Source organism: Vombatus ursinus, unplaced genomic scaffold, assembly GCF_900497805.2.
Source record: "Vombatus ursinus unplaced genomic scaffold, bare-nosed wombat genome assembly UNPS02014820.1, whole genome shotgun sequence".
In the NCBI taxonomy this organism is placed as follows: Eukaryota; Metazoa; Chordata; class Mammalia; order Diprotodontia; family Vombatidae; genus Vombatus; species Vombatus ursinus.
Genome location: NW_020954598.1, coordinates 19176335 through 19196685, shown reverse-complemented (window position 1 = coordinate 19196685; position 20351 = coordinate 19176335). Strand labels below are relative to the sequence as shown.

The 20351-nt window shown below is 36.2% G+C and overlaps 1 protein-coding gene across 2 annotated transcripts in view; it reads right to left on the bottom strand.

Annotated features, from left to right (window-relative positions):
- SFMBT1 (Scm like with four mbt domains 1) overlaps window positions 1–20351 on the bottom strand; it is a 160446-nt gene that overhangs the window by 41583 nt on the left and 98512 nt on the right. For both annotated transcript variants that reach the window (XM_027836939.1, XM_027836938.1), the window contains 10 exons: window positions 19449–19543; window positions 16560–16800; window positions 12822–12910; window positions 10976–11222; window positions 10083–10180; window positions 9420–9521; window positions 7421–7571; window positions 4986–5068; window positions 4158–4284; window positions 2285–2398 (listed from right to left, as the gene is read on the bottom strand). In XM_027836939.1, the coding sequence (XP_027692740.1) occupies window positions 2285–2398; window positions 4158–4284; window positions 4986–5068; window positions 7421–7571; window positions 9420–9521; window positions 10083–10180; window positions 10976–11222; window positions 12822–12910; window positions 16560–16800; window positions 19449–19543 (1347 nt within the window). The remainder of the gene's footprint in view (window positions 1–2284; window positions 2399–4157; window positions 4285–4985; window positions 5069–7420; window positions 7572–9419; window positions 9522–10082; window positions 10181–10975; window positions 11223–12821; window positions 12911–16559; window positions 16801–19448; window positions 19544–20351) is intronic.

The window sequence follows — 20351 nt, the reverse complement described above, 5'->3', positions numbered from 1 at the left end:
CACTGTGTTAACCACTTTACAATTGTTATTTGATCCTCACAAAAACTCTAGGTGGTAGGTGCCATTATTATCCCCATTTTACAGATGAAGAAACTGAGGCAGACATAGGTTAAGTATTTTGCCCAGGGTCACACAGCTAGTAAGTGTCTAAGGCTGGATTTGACCTCAGGTCTTCCTGACTCCAGGCCCAGAACTCTTTCCACTGTGACATTTAGTTCTCTCATTTGCACAGTCTTCTTCGTCCCCCATCCTTTTTAGTTGGTGGGACTTCACACTGTTACAAACATTCAGAAAACCATGACAATACGCACAAAACATCACAAAATTTATATATTCTGACCCAGTTATTTCACTGTGTACTATCCCCAAAATAAAAAAAAATTTTTAAAGTATTATTTCAATTTTTGATATTGCCAACTCCTACTACAATGCCTGGCACATACTAATGACTTAAGTCCTGATTGGTTGACTAATATGTACAAAAATATTCATAACCAAACTATTACTTTTGCTTTGTTGCTATTTGTTCCAGACCTCTAACTTCACTGCTGTAGGGAGGTTTCAGTGAGGAAATTCTCACTATGAACATAGATCAGTAACTTCTTTAAATTTATAGTCTTAAAGAACTGCCCAGTACACTGAGAGATTAAATGACTTATCTATGGTCATCCAGCCAAGAATATTTCAGAGGTTAGACTTGAACCTAGGTCTTCCTGACTCTAAGGCCACCTCTCTTTTCTATTCCTCTGTGTTACGTGAGGAAAATCACTTAACCTGTTAACTCTGGGATTCAGTTTCCTAAAATATAAAATGAGAGGACTGAACTACATACGATTTTCAAGGTCTCTTTCAGTTCCAAATCTGACAGCCTATGAAATTATAGTTCATTAATGTGATGAAATAGTATGAGATCATGAAAAATAGCTATCGTAATATGATACAGAACAAAGTTAACAGAACCAGAAAAAATACACGCATGCACGTGCACAATTATAAAAAAAGAAAAAATGAAGAAAAAAGGGGGCAAAAGTAGCAAAACTTTGAGAGGACCTTAAAAGGGGCTCAGAACAAAAGCATTCTGTTTGGTTCTGTAATGATGTCTGATTTGTCCCATACTATATGTCTGTTTTCATTGTTAGTTGTTAAGTATATAATAAAAAATGATTATCCTTCTAAAAGGGAAAAAAATATTGGAGTACACAAGATAATTTTCACAGGAACTTGGCTCTAATATTATGATATAAATTAATAGGAATTCCAATTAATAGAACTTGCAATATAATCTTAATTTCAAAAACAATTCTGCAAAGCACTGGATTGAATTAATATTTTGGCACTTTTCTTTGAAGAACTTAAAAATATGATATCTATCAATGTAAGTTTGGGGGGGGGGGGGTCAGGACTGGTTACCAATAGCTCTTAGGGTACCTGGAAGGCTTCATATATCCAGAGATAGGATAGTGACCCCCCCCTCCCCACCGAAAAGGGTCATAGTGATAGCTAAGAAAAAGAACAATAATCCTGGGAACAATATCTTTTGGGCAATTAAAATGAGGTGTCTATGGCTACAAGGAAGCATAAGAGAACATCAATTATCTTATCACAGGCAAGGAACAGAGGAGATGAATTTGCAATACTTAGTATCTTGACTTTGCAGTTTCATTCCGCAGATTCATTAAAATTATACTTCATTTCCAGGCCTTAAAGACTAGTTGAACACATTATGACCAAAATAAAAGCTTTGATAGTGGACAATTTTTAATAGAAATTCTGCTACTTAAAAAAATTTCATTAGTGAATAAATGACACAACTTTGATTGGACTTTAGAGCTAAAAAGGTCCTTAGAAATATCTCACCAGCTCCTTCAACTTACAAATGAGAAAATTTAGACAAAAAAGTTAAGAATTTTACCCTAGTAATAAGTAGCAGAATCTCAAGAGAGATATCTATTATACTATGCTGACTGACAGAAAAAGCTTCCTTTTCTTCCTTGTAAATCTCACCATTGTATAATAATGATATATTCCTAATGTTCCAACTGGAACAATAACATATTTCATGATTCACATTAAGCTAATTTAGGTTTTATTTTTTACCTTTGTAATTGCAAACTTTTCTGACATAATAACTGAACACATGGTGGGGGGCAAGTTTGTGAAATTAGGATTCTAAAGCCTAAGTATCAGATGTTAGAAATTCTAACATGTGATGTGCTAATAAGACTCAACATAATTGAAAGCATTTTCATATCATGCAGCCCATAGTCCTCAAACCCAGTCATACCTACTGCTCGACGAGGAGATCGGAGCTGGTATCCATTGGTTTCACACCAACTCACAGGGAAGATATTCATGGATTCCACACTTACAATGCATTCAGGTACTGGCTTTTTAGAGCCTAACAAAATTTTTTAAAAGTTAGCCTGTTAGTGTATTTCTAAATTCTATTTCATAATACTATCCTGCATCAATGATGACATCAAGAGAATGTAAGTTCCTTGAGGGCAGACTGTGTCATTTTATATCTTTGCATCTGGATCAAATATTTTGTTTAATAGGTTACTTCAAAACAAAATTCCCCATTTTCCACATCCACAGAACAAAGCATGCACAAAGTACTTGAGTATTCTAATATTTCAGTGTCCAATGTGGACCCAAAGGTGACCGTTGGTCACAGATGAAAAAATGTGCAGAAAATTTATTTAACAATAATTAGATTAATAGCTAACATTTACATAATGCTTTAAGGTACACAAAAACATTTTACATATGTCATCTCACTTTACAGAACCCTGTGAGGGAGGTGCTATTGTTATCCTCATTTTACAGATGAGGAAACTGAAGCTGGAGGTTAAGAGACTGGCTTGGGGTCCCATCACTAGAAAGCATCTGAGACAGGAGATGAGCTCAACTTTTCTTTACTCCAAGCCTGGCATTCATTCCACTGCACCAACCAAAAAATCAACACAGAGAGCACCAGAAAGAAGAATCTACCTCTCGAAAATAAGAAGGCAAGAAAAAAACAAAATCAATCAGGCGACTCTAAAATACCATTAGTTCTCCCTATACAAGGGGGACCCCTAGCAAAAGCCAAAAAAACTCCTTTATTAGAAACTCTTATTCAATCTATTGTTAATTGTATTGAAGTAGAGCACAATGCAAATCATTTAAACAGTATTAAATATTTAAACAGAAATTCTAGGCAGTTCTAACATTTACCCAGAATACTACTATGAAACTGGAGAGCAACAACACATTTCCAAAGCCTAACTAATTTTCTGGCATTCCAGACCTCTCTCCCACCTTACCTCTGCCTCCTGGCTTTCCTGGCCTACTTCAAGTATCAGGTAAAGTCCCACCCTCTGCAAAAAGCCTTTCTCAATCCTCCTTCACTTAGTGCCTCCCCTCTGAGTTGATTTCCAGTTTATCCTGTCTATATCCATAGTTGTTTGCATGCTGTCTTCCCCAGCAGAACGTGAACTCCTTAAGGGTAGGGGTCATCTTTTTCCTTTCTTCATATCCCCAGCACTTCAGACAGTGCCTGGCTCATAGCAGGCACTGGATAAATGTTTGCTGACTTATTGACTTGGCAGAAATATAGGAAACATGAATGTGACAAAAACAACTGTAATCTTTATTCCTAGCACGGTATTTTCCAGCTATGAAGCTTTCTTAGAAGCAGATACTTCTAGTACTATAAGGTACTAAACGTACAAATGTACTATATCTTCTCTCTCCATCACTTTTCATTTCAAAAGTAACAAAAACTTACTTGTTAGGACAAACTAAAATCTAATATCTAGAATAAATATAGGTCCCAATAGTCATTCTTATGTAATCTTGTCCCCCCCCCCCCCCAAAGAACTATCATCTGATATGCAGAATTTCCTTTTCAAGTGATAGGGAACTTTGTATTGAAACATTATAGTTTCCAAACATTTGGAAGACAAAAACTGGCAATTAAAAATTGTGCTTTAGAGTCTCAGTTTCACAATTAGCCATTATGTGAGTCTGAATAAGTATCTTTATCCTCTTCTTAATGATCTGATTTGTCTGGTACACATAGATGAACTAGCTACATTCAAAAAAAATAAAAATTAAAAAAAAAGAGAGCTTGCTCAGAACAAAATTCAAGAGCTCTCTGGTATGGTACCTACCCTCCAACTGGAGCCACAGGTATGAACCTTTCACTGCAGTAATAGTAGCAACACATACTTCTTCAGGGTCAGTAGGATTCACTGCCTCAAGCTTCATGTTCTCCTTAAAGCCATGATCTGAAATTGGCTAAAATATGAATCACAATTTCACTGCAGTGATATAAAATACACTTTTTCTAAGTGCCATTTTCTAAGTATTATCTCCTAATCACCAGATTGCTAAGAATATACAATATTTTAATTAAAAATAAGGCAATGTCATATCCCCCATTAGATTGTAAGCTCTCTAAGGGCAGGGACTGTTTTTTGCCCTTTTTTGTATCCTCAGTGCTTAGCACAACACCTGGCACATAGCAGGCATTTAATAAGTGCTTACTGACTGATAAAAAAAAAAAGGCAACCTAAAAGTGCTGTTCCTTTGGCACGTCCTACCATAAATTTTTCTCCTCTACTTCTATCATTATTTTAAAAGTCATTCAAGATTTCAACTCCATAGTTTCAGTGGTACAAACACATGAAAAGATGTTTTAAGTACATTTTACATGGCAGTTTTCTCCTCTTTAGCTTTATTCCTTTTCCAGATTGAACTTAAACTTCTCTCAAAGTCAATGACAGCTCAATTTGTGATGTTAGAATAAAGCTGATTAGATAAAAACAAATCATTTAAACTCAACAGCAAATGCATTTTTCTCTAACCCAGTACAACTGCTGAAATGTGTAACCTGGTCAGAGTACAAGCAGATACAATTCACTCTGGAGTAACTTTAACAGGAAATGGGATGAAAATTGATATAAGAACAATGACTATACAGACAGAAAAATGCTTACCAAAGGAAAGCAACTTTGTGGAGCAGCTTCAGCACCACATTGTTTGAGGTAGTCCGCCCAGTCAAAATCCTGATTCGGGTAGCCTTAAAAACAACAATAACAACAAATATATATATGTATTATATATGCATATACACACACATATTTAAAAATATCTAAGTACTTTAACATCCCTCAAGCTATAGTGAGTCTTCTTTAACCAAAATGTCAGCATGTCAGCTTTCATTCTCCACACACACCCCTTCTACTTCTACTTCAATCTACTGATTAAAAATTACTCTAGGGTACAAATGACTATGGAGATAACTACTTCAGTTTCAAACTTTAATTCACATTGTGTAGGTGTATATAACAAGGTGTATATACCTCTGTACGCATGTCTACATGTTTCGATAGGATCCTGAATTGGAAATATAAATAATTACATATACTTGGAGATTTGTTTTATTTTAGAGAAAAAAAACATTAATTTAATTGAATTAACATTAATTGAAATGTTATTAAGAGACCTGGATTTGAATCCTGGCTCTGAGATCTACTAGCTGAATAAGCATAGACAAGTCACATAACCTTTCAAAGCCTGGTTTTCTCATCTGTAAAATGGGGATAAAAACCCTTATACTACAGACATCATGGGACAGCTTTGAAGAAGGTGCTTTTAAGTTTTAAGGCTCCAGCAGCACCTTTTGTGGAGGCAAAGAGCTGGAAACAAAGTAGCAGCCCTGGGTCAGGAGAGGGCTAAATCCTTGTTGGTATAAGAACATCAGGGAGTATCATTACTGGGCTTTGAGAAATCACTGATATGAAGAGTTCAGAGAAGCATGGGAAGGAAGTCTGAACAGGAGAACCAGGAAAACAACATACACAATGACTGCAACAATGTAATTGGAGAGTACAATAAAACAAAACGGAAGAAGTGCTACTTTTATTCTCTACAGAACAAAAACATCTTCCCTGATGATGTTGCCTCTTGGCTTGACTGTCTGACCATCCACTTGGTACTAAGATCATAAGCACCAAATAGAAGAGCTGCTCCTTTCCCACTCAGTGGGAAATATAATCCTATTATCTTCCTGAGAAGAGGCATCTTCACATTCTATGAGGACAGTCAAGGACATCTTGCCTTCTAATTGTGGGTGTGGCCCAAGGCTCTGCCTCAGGCCCTCTTTTCTCCTCTCTCCAAAATCTCCCTTTTGAATATCTCATCCATTCCCATAGGTTCAATCATCATTTCTACAAGATGAATTCCAAGTCTATATACTCAGCCCTTCTAAATGGCAGTACCACACCACCAAATGCCCACTGGACATTTCCATGGTATCTCAAACTCAGCATGGCCTAGACAGAACTCATTAATTTTTCCCTCAAACCTTTCTTACTTCCTTATTTCTCCTTCCATCTCCTAGATTTGCAACCTAGAAGTCTCCCTGAACTCTACAGTCTCATGTTCTCCCACTACACATCCAAATCCAACATTTGTTGCCCAATCTTGTAGATTCTACCTCCAGAACATCTCTTGCACCTTTCCCCTCCTGTCCATTCACCTTGCCAACACTTAGAGGCCCTCATCACTTCTTGCATGGACTACTGCAACAGACTCATCACTGGTTTCTCTGCCTTTAGTCTTTCCCCTCTCTGGTCCACCATCCACACAGCTTTCAAATTGTTATCATTAAAGTACTGGTCTAACCATGTCATTCCCTAGCTTGAGATGCTCCAGTGGTAACCGAGTGTCATTATGGACAAATATAAATTTCTATTTGTATTTAAAGACCCTCACAATTTGTCACAAGTCTACATTTCTAGAATTATTACAAATTACTCTCCTTCACAATCTCTTCAAGTCCAGCCAAAGTAGGATGTTTCCCGTTGTCCATACACGTCATTTTGCTCTTTGTTTCTTGCCATATGTTGTGCCTCATACCTGAAATGCAACACTCCCTTCTAACATGAAACCTCTTCCCGATCTCCCCAAGCTGCTATCACCTTCCCTCAAAAAATTACCTTATATTTATTTGCTTGATATACACTTGTTATTTATTTATATGTGTATTCTCTTTTCCCCAGCAGAATGTAGGCTTTTGTCCTTGTCTCCCCAGCCTGGCACACAGGAGCTTAATAAATAGTTGCTGAGGGATAGATGATGTTCAATGAATTAAGAATAGCAGAAAATTTACTTTCCAATTCAACTTCATGGTCTTTTAAACAAACTCTGTGCCAATGATCATCCACTGTGCTACTTTTCTTCAACTCCTTACTATTTCCTTACTGCATATCTAGAGCTATGCCAACTTATTTTTTAAAATATAGCAAAGAGAAAAGAGAATAAGGAATGGAAAGAGGGAAATAAGGATCCTGAAAAACACTCCATGACGATAAATATTGATTCAAGAATAAGATCAAAGTTCACTAGGTTCAACTAGAAAGATACATACCTAGAGGGGGGCTGAGATGTAAACCATTCTTCAAACTCCAATGTACTGGGAAAATGCCAGCACTATTAACATGACACACAAAGGATCGTCTTATGGGATTCTCTGGTCGCAAATCATCAATTTCCACCAAAAAATATTTCTCATTGAACACCTGTAAGTTTAATCAACAGTTATTAAGTTCAACAAACATTAAATGGTTTCTACTTGTGACTTTCAAAGACAAGTATCTTAAACAATTATGGCTAATTCCATGTTTACCAACCAAAAAGACATAGAACCATAGTCTCTATACTATGCATAACTGGAACCCTCAGGGATTGAAACGACACTTTCACTCAGGACACTAACCAGGGTTTGCTGACCAATCTCTTTTCTAGGGTAGGAAGCTTAAAAGAATCTTGGGAGCCTCAAAATAGTTCCTGCAACCCTGTGGTACCTCAGGTATATAAATAATCCAATTCAGCAAACATTTATTAAGTAGATCTACAGAAGAGAATAAAAAAGTCTCAGAGCCGGAGGGAATCTCAGAAATTACCCAGTTCAACCATACCTGAACTCTTCATAACTGTAAAAAGTATTATCTGGCCTCTACATAAAAGTAAATTATGTGGAACCCACAATTCCTGAGGGAGCCTATTCTACTTTGGGACAACTCTAATCATTAGGAAATTTTTCTTTACATAACATTGATTCCAAATGTGTCTCTACCTCATGGTTCCTGATTCTGTTTTCTAGAGCCAAGCAAAGGAAGTCTAATTTAGTTCTTCATTCCATAATACAGTCTTTCAAATTTTTTTAAACAGTTATAATTTGCCCCCCTAGTCTTCTCAAGACCTCCAATTCTTTCAAACAGTGCTCATACAACATGGTCTCCAGTCCCCTCACCATACTCCAATTTGTCAATGTTCTGATTAAAATGTGGCACTCAGAAAAATAAACATTATATTTTATATTCCAGATGCAGTCTATCCAGAGTAGAATACAAAAAGATTACCACCTACCTCATTCTTAATCTGCAATGCTATTCCATGACCCTACCCCTCTTATTTATTTTGCTATTTTGGAATAGCTAGATTCCAATCATAAATGTCATCACACCAAATCTCAGTAAAATGGCTGAATTTACCTTAAGATCTCTGATTACCTTGTTTTTCACCCAGATGGTGTGTATTTGTGTATAGATCATCTATGGTCACATGACTGATATGGCTGGAGAGAAATGGCAAAGCTTCATAATTTGTCTATGGTTACACATCTAGTAAGTGCAAAGGCAGGATATGTGAGTGCAGGTCTTCTGACTCCAAATCTACTGTTCTTTCCACTAAACGCAGCATACCCTGTGAAGGGTCACACAAAACTCTTCCCTCCTTCCATACTCTCCATGCCAAGTGGAAGTAACAATCTCACTTTCCGTTTAGTCTCCTTTTATAGAGTCTGTACATTTTCTCCTATAGGACACACTCTTGCATGGCAGTTTTTAATTCATACGTAGCAATTCATGTAAAAGTTTTAATGCAAACAGAAGCCCTCAGTTGTCATGTAACCAGGTCTTCCAAGTTTAATTTCTGGTCATTTTCTGTCTTCTCTTTTCCTCCATGCTACAACTTCAGATGCCTCTTCCTCTCTCTGACTATGTCAGTGCTTCTGGGTTGATACATCTGGCTACCTTGTAGAATGGAGGTGGGGGGGTGTTGTCTGTGACTAGGTATCATTACACTATAAAATTTTTTGAGCCTGCTGACCTCAAGAATTTTGTACCCCACCTGCACTAAATATTATACTTAACACATCAGGCCCAATACAATTAAATAAAATTAAAGTAATATATTTTCCCTACACCTGTTCAGATGACCAGGGTGTCCTAAAGCCTCTGACAAGGAAAAGTACGTTTCCCTGACGTGACATTTCCTAGAATAAAAAACTTTGAATGAGCTGCTACGAACCTCTTGAGCCACCACCTCTGACACAAAGAGAAGTAAAAGATAAAGGTCTTTCTTACCTTAACAATTGTAGCAGGAGAAATAGCAAAAGGGGCTGAGGGGTCTAGCGCTTCCAATTTCATGTTTGCAGAGAATGTGTGATGACCAATTACCGGTTTATCCTGAAATGAAAACACCATGTGGAAATAAGGACTACAGATGCTAAAATCTCTTGCCTCATTTTTTAAATGTCTGATGGCTTCAGTACTAATTTTGGGACTATCCCAAATACATATCAAATAATTATGCTAGTTAATTCAATCTTCTAACAGAAATTAGGTTAGTGAATCCACTCACCTTCTTTCCTGGGGAACAATTCAAAAGATAAACTCTGAGAAATTATTATTTTGAAGACATTCATGCAATATATTACATTAAATTAATGAGGAAAATTTGGAGGGGGGAAGAGGATATGGGGAATAATGAAGCAAATATTTAATATACACCTTAACCTATAGCTACTTAGCTAAGGATATAGTTATAAAAAAGGATAAAAGATAAAATTAAACTACCTAAGATATTTTAAAGTCACATAAATGGATAATGAAAATCAAAACCACTATGAGAAGAAATAATATCACTGTTTTTCAAAACTTCTTTTACACAGGTACATACCTCCCACAACCACTTGTTATTTACTATTTTGTCAATAGAACAATATCTTTAAAGTTTTTCTTTTTTACCTTAAATAAGTCAGAGGGTATCAATGATTCTTCTTCTTCCTCTTTAATTCTGGTTAAGATCTCCTGCCATTCTGCCTCACTTTTCAAATGTCTGATGGCTTCAGCAAAAAATCAAGTAGAAGCACATTGAATTACATAGCAAAATTTGTACAAATGTTACAAACATTTGCTATTTTGGAATAGCTAGATTCCAATCATAAATGTGAGTGTGAGTTAATGATTACAAGCATTTTTTAAACTTGTTTTAAAGTCATCTAAAGACTTAATTTATACTAGATATCTGACATTTTTTAACCCAAATTTACGTGTTTATTAATTTAACTAACAACAAGTATGAGTACAAAGAAACCCCTAAAACTGAAACCAAATCCCAAAATGCACTTATGGAACTTGTCACTAATTTTCAACATTTTGACTAATAATCCTACTATTGGCTGAGGAGGTAAGGCTAAGTATGGAATTTAAAATAAGCAACTGAATGTACCTGGAAAATGAATATAACACTGCAGTAGCAAAAGAAGCCCTAACACAGTGTAATTTTAAACATATTGCAGTAGCTGAAATTCTCATTTAAAAATATGAGTTTTGACAAGACTTGCCACTCCATGAATCCCACTTATTTGAACCCCTTACTTATATGTTTTACTTCAATTTGGTGGTCTTATATTGGTACTACAAATTACAAATGGCAAAGGACTTAGAAATAATAAAACTGGAAGAAAATTTAAGATATAAAATCATAAACTTTACATTTTTACAGCCCTATAAACTTTAATGATATCTTTACTACATGTACTGAAGGGAGCTTCCACAACACATGGGAACATGTAAATCAGTAGTCTCTTCAATATAACCTATACATAGAAAATGTCTTCTTAAAAGTTGTTTTTCACCTGTTGGAGGCTGAAGCTCATATCCCTGCTGAGATGCCCAACCAACTTGATGAAGGAATGGATCCAGGTAAAACAACCACTGTTCAAATTGATCAGAATTCTCCAGACCTTCATAGTGCAACTTCAATCTTCCCCCAATATTATCTGCTACGTTAACAATCCAAGTGCTTAAAGAATCCTGGAAATTTTGACATTCCAGTCTGGAGCCTGGTGCAATGAGATCCAAAGGATTCTTCCCTTTATGAAGCTGCAGATAAAAAAGGAGACACAATGAAATAAGTGAACAAGCAACAACAAAATTAATAAACACATAAATTTAGGTACAAAAATGTCAAATATCTAGTATATATAGTAAAGTCTTTAAATGACTTTAAAACAAGTTTAAAAAATGCTTGTAACAAACATGCAGTAACAAGAGACTCAGAATAAAACATCTAGTGTTTTGGGTAAAGCCTCTAAGGAGAATCTGTGAAAAGACTCGGACAACAATCTCAGAAAATACGGAGGCAAAGCTGGTCTGCAATCTAGACTAGGGGAGTGAGTACCTACAGAGATAGAGGAGATAAAAAAATCAACATATTTAAGTAAAACTTAAAGATTACTGACTAAAACCCTAAATGTTCTTTAACATTTTTGTTGCTATGCACAAGGTGATTTTATGCTAGTGTAGATGACTACTCAAACTAAAAACCAAATTAACAAAATTCCAAGAGAACTCTGCATGTTATATTATTTGGTTTCATTCAGGAAAGTAGTTACACCATTCAAAAAGGAGAAGTTTACCTATCTCCTTAGTTATTTGTTATGAAACCACTAAGGACAGGCGATTCTTTTCAAAATTTATGATTTAATCTCTCCTTAAAAACCCATAGTACATTTATTTTCTCAGTATGTATTACTATTTCCAGTTAAGACTACCTATCCACACAAAGTGTTTGTAACCAATGGGAGGAATAATAAAATTACAAAGGAAAAAAGCAATGCTTTACAGCAAAATGCTCTGAAAATGGCAATAAAGTACGCCATACAACCCAGAAGGATGGCCTGGAACTAAGAAAAGGATATTCTCTTTCTTGTAAAAAGAACTGTTGTCATAGATAATGAAAGGGGGGGGGGATTACACTTAGAACATGAAAATTACCCAGCGATGCCTAGCTCCACATGTGTGCCTGGACAATGAGAGTAGGGATTGGACCTGTAATTTCACTGATACAAAAAAGCCCTAGATAAAGAAAACTCCCCCTTTCAATGTAGGTTAGTACTTTCTCTGAAACTGGTAGTCTTAGAATTGCCTAGGACACTGAGAGGTAGACACTCACCCAGTGTTAACATCCACTTACTATGTGTCAGAGGTCCTGACATCAGGATCACTTCCACTACATTTTTTTTATATGAGATTGGATAAATCACTTTACTCCTTTGTAAACAAAGGAGACAAAACTACATGATTGTTTTGGGAAATCTAAAAGCACTCAGAGAGGCAACTTGGCACAGCCGATAGAGAAACTTCCTGGAAGTCAGAAAGACCTGGTTCAAGTCTTGCTTCTGATTCATACTGTCTGTGACCCTTGGCAAGTCACTCAACTTCAGCGTCCCCAAGCAACTCTCTAAGATTATAAATTGTGGAGCAGGTGCCAGCCAACCTGCAATGGTAGTAGGAGCATCCTCATCCAAAGTCCTTTATGCCAATAAAATCACAGGTCCAGTTGCTCTATATCCCCCCCAAAAAATTGAGGGACACCCAGAAAAGTTAAATGAGTATCTTTATACAAAAATTTTAACAGAAAATATCACTATGGTTTCAGATTAGTTTTTCCACATTGCTTCCACTAGCATCAACACTCACGCCCTCTAGCAGGTTAGAAGGAGCACTACATGCTCCCTTCAGGGTCTCCCGTAGGAACTCAATGCAGTCAGAAATCTTGTCCTTGATACCTAAATGGGAAAATAAATGCATAATAATTATCCCTTTTGTCAAAAATAAGCCACCTATAATCTTAACCTCTTTAAACTCTTAAATAGTATTTCAAAGACTTACTTCATTTAAAGATCTACTAAGAGACTTGCAGGGGTGGGGAACCTGGATTAAGGCATCTATTTTTCCTTGTAGAGTTCAGCAAAGACTGAATTTAATTCCTCATTTAGATACATGGAAATAATACTTATCAATTTAATGAAGACTGCATACATCATGAGGTGCAAAGTTGGTCAATTCCCACCTTACAGACAAACTACTACCTAAGGAATCAACCAATCAACATATATTAAGTGCCTACTATATGTCAGGCACTGGTGGGTATACAAAAAGAAGCAAAAGACAGTCCCTGTCCTCAAGGAGTTCCCCATCTACTGGGGGAGACAATAAACAAACAAAAATACACACACACACACACACACACACACACACAGTTTTTTTTTAGGCAGTTGGGGTTCAGTGACTTGTCCAGGGTCACACAGCTAGTAAGTGTCAAGTGTTCAAACAAATACATATAAAACAAGCTATATAGAGGATAAGCAAAAAGCCACTAGAATTAAGAGGAGTTGGAAAAGGCTTCCTGTAAAAGAAGGGAGTTTTAGTTGGGAAGCCAGGAAAGGCACTCAGTAGAGTTGAGGCAAGAGAGAGTTCCAGGCAAGGAAGATGGCCAGAATAAATACCCAGAGCCAAGACGTGGAATGTCTTGTTTGTGGAACAGCAAGAATGACAGTGTCACTGGATCAAAGACAATGGAGTAGGGAGTAAGGTGTTAAGAAAACAAGAAAGATAAGATTATGCTAGGTTATGAAGGGGTTTTAAATGCCAAATAGAGCAATTTGTATTTAATCCTGGAGGCAAAAGGGAGTCAATGGAGTTTACTGAGTAGGGGAATTGACATGACAGAACCTATACTTTAGGAAAATCACTTTGGTGGCTGAATGGACAGTGGATTGGAGAATGGGGAGAGAGGTAGGTAGATCCATTAGCAGGCTACTGAAATAATCAAAGCATAAGGTGATGAGGGCCTGCACTAGAGCAGTGCCAGTGTCAGAGAAGAGAGGGAGGCATATTTGAGAAACGTTGCAGAGACTTTGACAACAGACTGAATACGGGGGATGGGAAAGAGGGAGACTGTAAGGTATCAAGGACTACTCAGTAATGAGCTGGAGGGAACTAGAAGAATAGTGTTGCCCTCTGCAGTAATAGGGGGGAGAGGTATTGGGGGATATGCTGTTTGGACATGCTGAATTTAAGACACTTACTGGACATCCAGTTTGAAATGTCTGAAAAGCAGTTGGAGATGAGACTGGAGGTCAGCAGAGAGGGATAGAATATGTAGATTTAAGAATCATCAGCATGTATAATAAATGATGAGGAGGATGCTTTCAGAAAAACCTGAACTTACATGAATTGATGCAAAGCAAAGTGAGCAGAACCAGGAGACCATTGCCTACAGTAACAGCAATACAGTACAATGATAAACTGTGAATGATTTAGTTATTGTCAGGCATACAAAAATGCAAGACAATTCCGAAGGACCTATGATGAAAAATGCTGTCTACCTCCAGAGAAAGAATTGACAGAATCTGAATGTAGATTGAAACATACTATTTTTTTAACTTTATTTTTCTTGGGGTTTTTTTGCCTGTATTTTCTTTTTTTTATAATTAACTTATTTATTTTTAGTTTTCAACATTCACTTCCATAAGATTGTGAGTTTTAAATTTTCTTCCCCTCCCACTTATCCCCCCCCAAGATAGTGTAAAATCTGATATAGGCTCTACATATACATTCATGTAAAGCATATCTTCCCATTAGTCATGATATAAAGAACAATTAGAACTAATGGGAGAAACCATGAGATTGAGGCAATAAAACAAAACAACAAAGGAAAAGAAGAGCAAATAGTAAGTGTCCATCTGCATTCAGACTCCATATTTCTTTCTCTGGGTGTGGATCTGCCTGCGTTTTCTTTTACAATATGACTAATATGGAAATATGTTTTACATGTCTATACATGTATAAACCTTATCAATTTGCTTGCCTTTTCAATTGAGGGCTGAGGGATGGGAGGGTGGGAGAGAATTTGGAGCTCAAAATTGTTTTGTTTTGTTTTTTAAGTTAAAAATTATTTTTACGTGTAATTTAAAAAAATAAAATAGTAAAACTTTTTTTTTTAAAGTAGAGGGTCTGAGGAGGGATGAAAAGTTTTGGAAGAGCCACTACGAAGAGTGCAATAGTACTAAGAGAAATATAGAAGGATTGCCTAGTAGCATTTATAGTGCAATTGAGGTTGTATAACATAAACTTGAAGTGGACTCATTTTCTCCACCATCAGCACATATGTAGGAGCAAAGGTAACAAATGGTGGGAGTGATCCAAGGCTGAGGCTTGGCAGGACACAAATGGCAATATAATAAAGGGGATAGGGATTCAAGAGAGGGCAATGTAGATTTGAACTGGTTCATGAAGGGGTCAAGATGGGGCAAAAAAAGGGAGAAAGTGGCTAGTGCCTGGGAGATGGCCTAAGAGAGAATTGAGGGATTAAAATATTGGAGGTCAAAAGAAAGGAATAATTCAAGAAATTTAAAAATAAGAAATATTAGAACTTGGTGACCATCAGGATACAGGAGATGAAATAGAGAAGACTAAATCCCCTGAAATATAGCATTAACTCAGTATTTATAGAACATACTGAGTCAAAAGAGTGAGAATGGCCTACATTTTAAAGTTAAGCATTAGAACTACACAATTCATCTTTTCTTTTTATTTCTAATTTTAATCTTGTATGCTTCATTTCTTCCTCCAAGTAAAGTAGTGCTCCCATACTTACTCGCAAACAATACCATTTATATTGGAATCACAGATCTAAAGTTGGAAGAGATCTATCCCAATCCCCTCACTTTACAGAAAAGGAAACTGAAATGGTAGTGGGCATACATAAACATCCTAAGTACTGGGTAATCTCATCTATGCCAATAATATTCAAAAATCAGGAAGTAAAGAAAGAAGCCTTTGAGAAACCTAAATAGATATATCACAAAGCTCATATGCTAAACATGAATTTTTCTTATAAGTATTTTCTTATAAGAGAACAGAACTCAAAATCTTCTATTTAATCTTATTACACAGTTTTCACAAGATAAGCTAATTGGTTTAGAAAACACAAAAACAGCAAATTAGATTAGAAGCATCAAATCATAAGGGAAGAAGAAATTGAGAAATCATAGCCATGAAGGCTACAGGAACCATAAAACAAAACATAAGAAGCCCAAAAGCACAGTAGAGTGCCATCAGTGTAGGGGCAAACAAGCTAACATGCCTCAAAGGCACTCGCTACATTAGTGAAGAATACAACTGATGTTTAAAATTATGGCCTTGAGAAAAGGTTAAATTGCATCCAATACTCCCTACGCTTAATAAAGCAAATATGAAGATAATACATTTTAGAAATATTTTCATTCAAAATGATTTTTAAAAAGAAAATGTTGTAGTCTTTTAACATTCATTTATTTGGAAAACTCTTAACCAGACTTGAGGTTCTAGTGGTCCTAGATAGCCACAATTTTTGCTATAGTACTCTTCATCCTACAGGAAATTTTCTATTACCTTCAGGTGCTTTGAGAATCTTCTTATTCTGCTCACACCAGCCAATAGGGTGTAAATCAGCTGTCCTGATATCACACCAGAAATCTGCTTTTCGGTCCTCTCCATAGCCATCATAACGCAACAAGAGTAACTGCCCACATGTGGTGATGATGGTGGCAACCCAGTAAGTTTCATGGTCAGATTTTACAGCAACCTCTAGTTTCATGCCAGGGGCAAATCCATTCTGCAGACTTGTGTCCACCTGAATAACATAACTCAATAACCACCAGACCATCTATGGCACATAAAATATTCTTACAGACAATATTTCTCATTCAAAGAAAGTCTTTAAACATACACGCCCTAAATAAAATTTTCGTTAAAACAGAACAAAAATAAAAATTCTAACATTATGTTAAGTAGACCAAAACAAGAGTGGCAACACTTTCAGAAAAATGGAACAAAATGTTTTACCCACAGAAGCATATGATTACAGAACTCTTGTTTCTACTCAGCACGTAAATCGCTAAATTTTTATGGAGCCTATGAGTTTCTAGAAGTGTTTCGTCTTACTACTCAGCATGTGAACGATTTGTGCCTCAGGTTCAGAGAAGTTAAGCCATTTTCCCATGATTACTCAGCTAGTAAGCACAAAGGAGAAATATAAACCCAGAATTCCCTGATACCAAGTCCAGTATGCTCTCCACTACTCCACACTACTTCTATCTCCTCATATTTAGATAAAATGATAAAATTAAGAATTATAGTATGAATTCCCTACATAAGACTTGTAGAAGTAAAAAGAAATTTAGGAGTTCTCTTTAAATCACTGAAAAGAAATTTCTAAAAGTCCAATGTTGGCTTAAAAAGCAGAACCAAAATTATCTACTGATGAATTTCCAAAGACAGGTAATATATACTCCATATGATTTGTATTATAAAGAAGTCAGGTAAAAGAAAGTACATTCTCTTCATACACCTGAATTAAGTTAATTCCAAATCCAATGGAAAAGCAAAGCTGTCTATGGCCAATTTATCTTTCCAGAAAGAAATGGAAAGACTCAGTAATAAATTGTACTAGATAATGAAAACAGTAAGGTAATTTGAACAAAACTGTAAGGTTCTGATATTGTTAGCACATTTCTCACTGGTTTTGATCATAAGATTCTTCCAAAACTCTAGTGTTAGCTAGATAACTAGGTGAATACAGATCAAATCCTAACCGCTAAACAAACTGTTCAATTTTTTTATTTTGTTCAATAATTTTTAAAAATTTATACCATAATTTGACTTCATCAAATGTTGCTAGAAATGAATCATTAGCTGAGAAAAACCTTTCTGTCACACAGATATTTCTCATATATTTATAATGCATTTGAATATTTATTCTATGCAAGCATATATTAAAAGCTTTTTATTTGCTTCTTTTTTCATGAACCTAACTGGTTAAAATTAGTATAAGTTCAAATAGCCACTAGGGGGCTCTACTGTTTTATTAACTGATAAGACAAAAACAAAAGATAATTAAAATCATATCTGCACTTGGAATATGCGATTTTAATCAGAAAATTCCCAAATGGATATGCATGAACCAGCTATACAAAACTCCAAAGAAGGCCAATTCTGCATGAAAATATATAATAATAAAGATTTCAGTCTGTAAAAACAAAGACTAAAAGATGATATAATAAAAATTTATAAAAATATGGTATAGACAATATATAGTCACTGCTTTGTTCACCAAATCCCAGCATATGAGAAAAAGTACCATCAGCCTCCCACTCCTATAAGAGAATGTTGTTGCTTTTTTTAAAAGAACTTATTACTCTAGGAAGAGATTCAGGATAAACAGACTGATAAAACATCTATATAAGGGGTTCTTACTTTTTTTGTGTCATGCACTCACCTGGCAGTCTGGTAAATGAGATTTAATAACCCCTCTCAGCATAATGTTTTAAAATGCATAAATTAAAACAGGATTATGAAACAATTATATTAAAATAGCTATCATAATATTTTTAAAAACAAGTTTGCAGACCTCAAGTTTAGAAATTCTGGGTTAGATATACATGAGTAATTATTCTAAGCTATACAGATATATACCTAAACGTCTGAGGTTAATGTCATGTGATACTCCTTTAATGACACATTTAATAGACAAAAGGCCACAAGGACCACTGGTATGACTAAAGAGGATAGCTATGATGTTCTTACTGTAATAAGAGCAATCAAATGTCTCCTGTTAATGAGAGGAAGCACAATGAACTGACTGTTGGAAACTGGTTCCCCACCCCCAACTCCCCATCACTGCCACCTGAAGGACTGCTGTCCCCAAGGTGAGAACAAGAGACACTAGCTCAAGGTCTCAACAAGGACTCCTGAGAAAGGACCAGATTAGCGGAAACAGATCCACACTCAGTCAGAGGACCGTAGTTCAAATCCCAGCTTGGAAGCTCAACAGCTGAGTGACATCAGGCAAGGCACTTTACACCTCCTGACTTCAATTAACTCATGTGCCAAATGAGGGAGATAAAGCAGATGATCTTTAAAGCCTAAGCTAGCTCTAAGTCCTGTGATCCTGCGGCATGCTGTAAGCTTGATCATTTCAAATGAATACATAAGAACTCTACAATTTTGTTCATTTTATCCACAGGCTTCTGAACATGATGCTACAGGGATTTTAACATACATAAAAGGTTACTGAGTCAATTGACTAACCTGACAAGAATTAGGAGGCAGAAGAACAACTAATTGAAAAGATTATTAGAGCCATTTTTAATAAAGTAAGCACACTTAGAGAGCTTATCTTACTCTAACTTACAGAAATTTTAATTCTTCTAAAGACTCATACATGAATCCAAGGGGAAAAGGACATATAGAGAAAGTCAAGAAAATAAAGTGATGACTTACATGCTTAAAAGACCCATGTGGAGCTGCTATGGATCCTGTATCTTCTAGATATTCATCCCAGTTAAATTCCACTTCCTCCACACCAGATCCAGCATCTAGAATGCAACAATAAGGTGAAGTTCTCATTTTTTGTTAGTCAACAAGCAGTACCTACTATGTGCCAGATATTGTGCTAGAGCACTGGCAATACTAAGAAATAACAGCCCCTGATCTCAACAATCTCACAGTCTACTAGTGAAGACAACATGCCAACAACTATGTACCAGATATACACAACATGAACTGGAGATCATCTTGAACGGAAGGAATTAATATGAAAGAGGACTGAGAAAGGCTTTTTGCAGAAGGCAGAACTTTAGCTGAGACTGGAAAGAAGCCAGAAAGTAGAGATGAACAAGGAGAGAATTTCAGACATGGAGGAGAGCCAGTAAAAATGCAGAGAATTGGTGTTTCAGAAAGCAAGGAGACCAGTTTCACAGAACAGCAGAATACATGAAGAGGAGTAAAGTATAAGAAGACTAGAAAGCTAGGAAGGGGCCAGTTTATGAAGGGCTTTAAAAGCCAAACAAATGATTTGGTGTTTGATCCTAGAGATAACAGGGAGTCACTGGAGTTGATGAAATAAGTAGGTGACAGGGTCAGATCTGCATTTTAAAAAGATCACTGACGGCCTTAGTGAAGGATGGATTAGAATGGGCAGAGCCTTGAGGTAAGAAGACCAACCAGTAGGCTACTACAATAGTCCAAGTGTTAGGTGATGAGGGCCTGCACCACGGTGGTAGTGGCGGCTATCACAAGAGAAAAGGGGCTGAATACAAGAAATATTATGAAAGTAAACAAAAGGACTTGACAATTGGTTAAATGGAGGTGGGGAGTGTGGCAATACGGCACCCACTGTGTGAG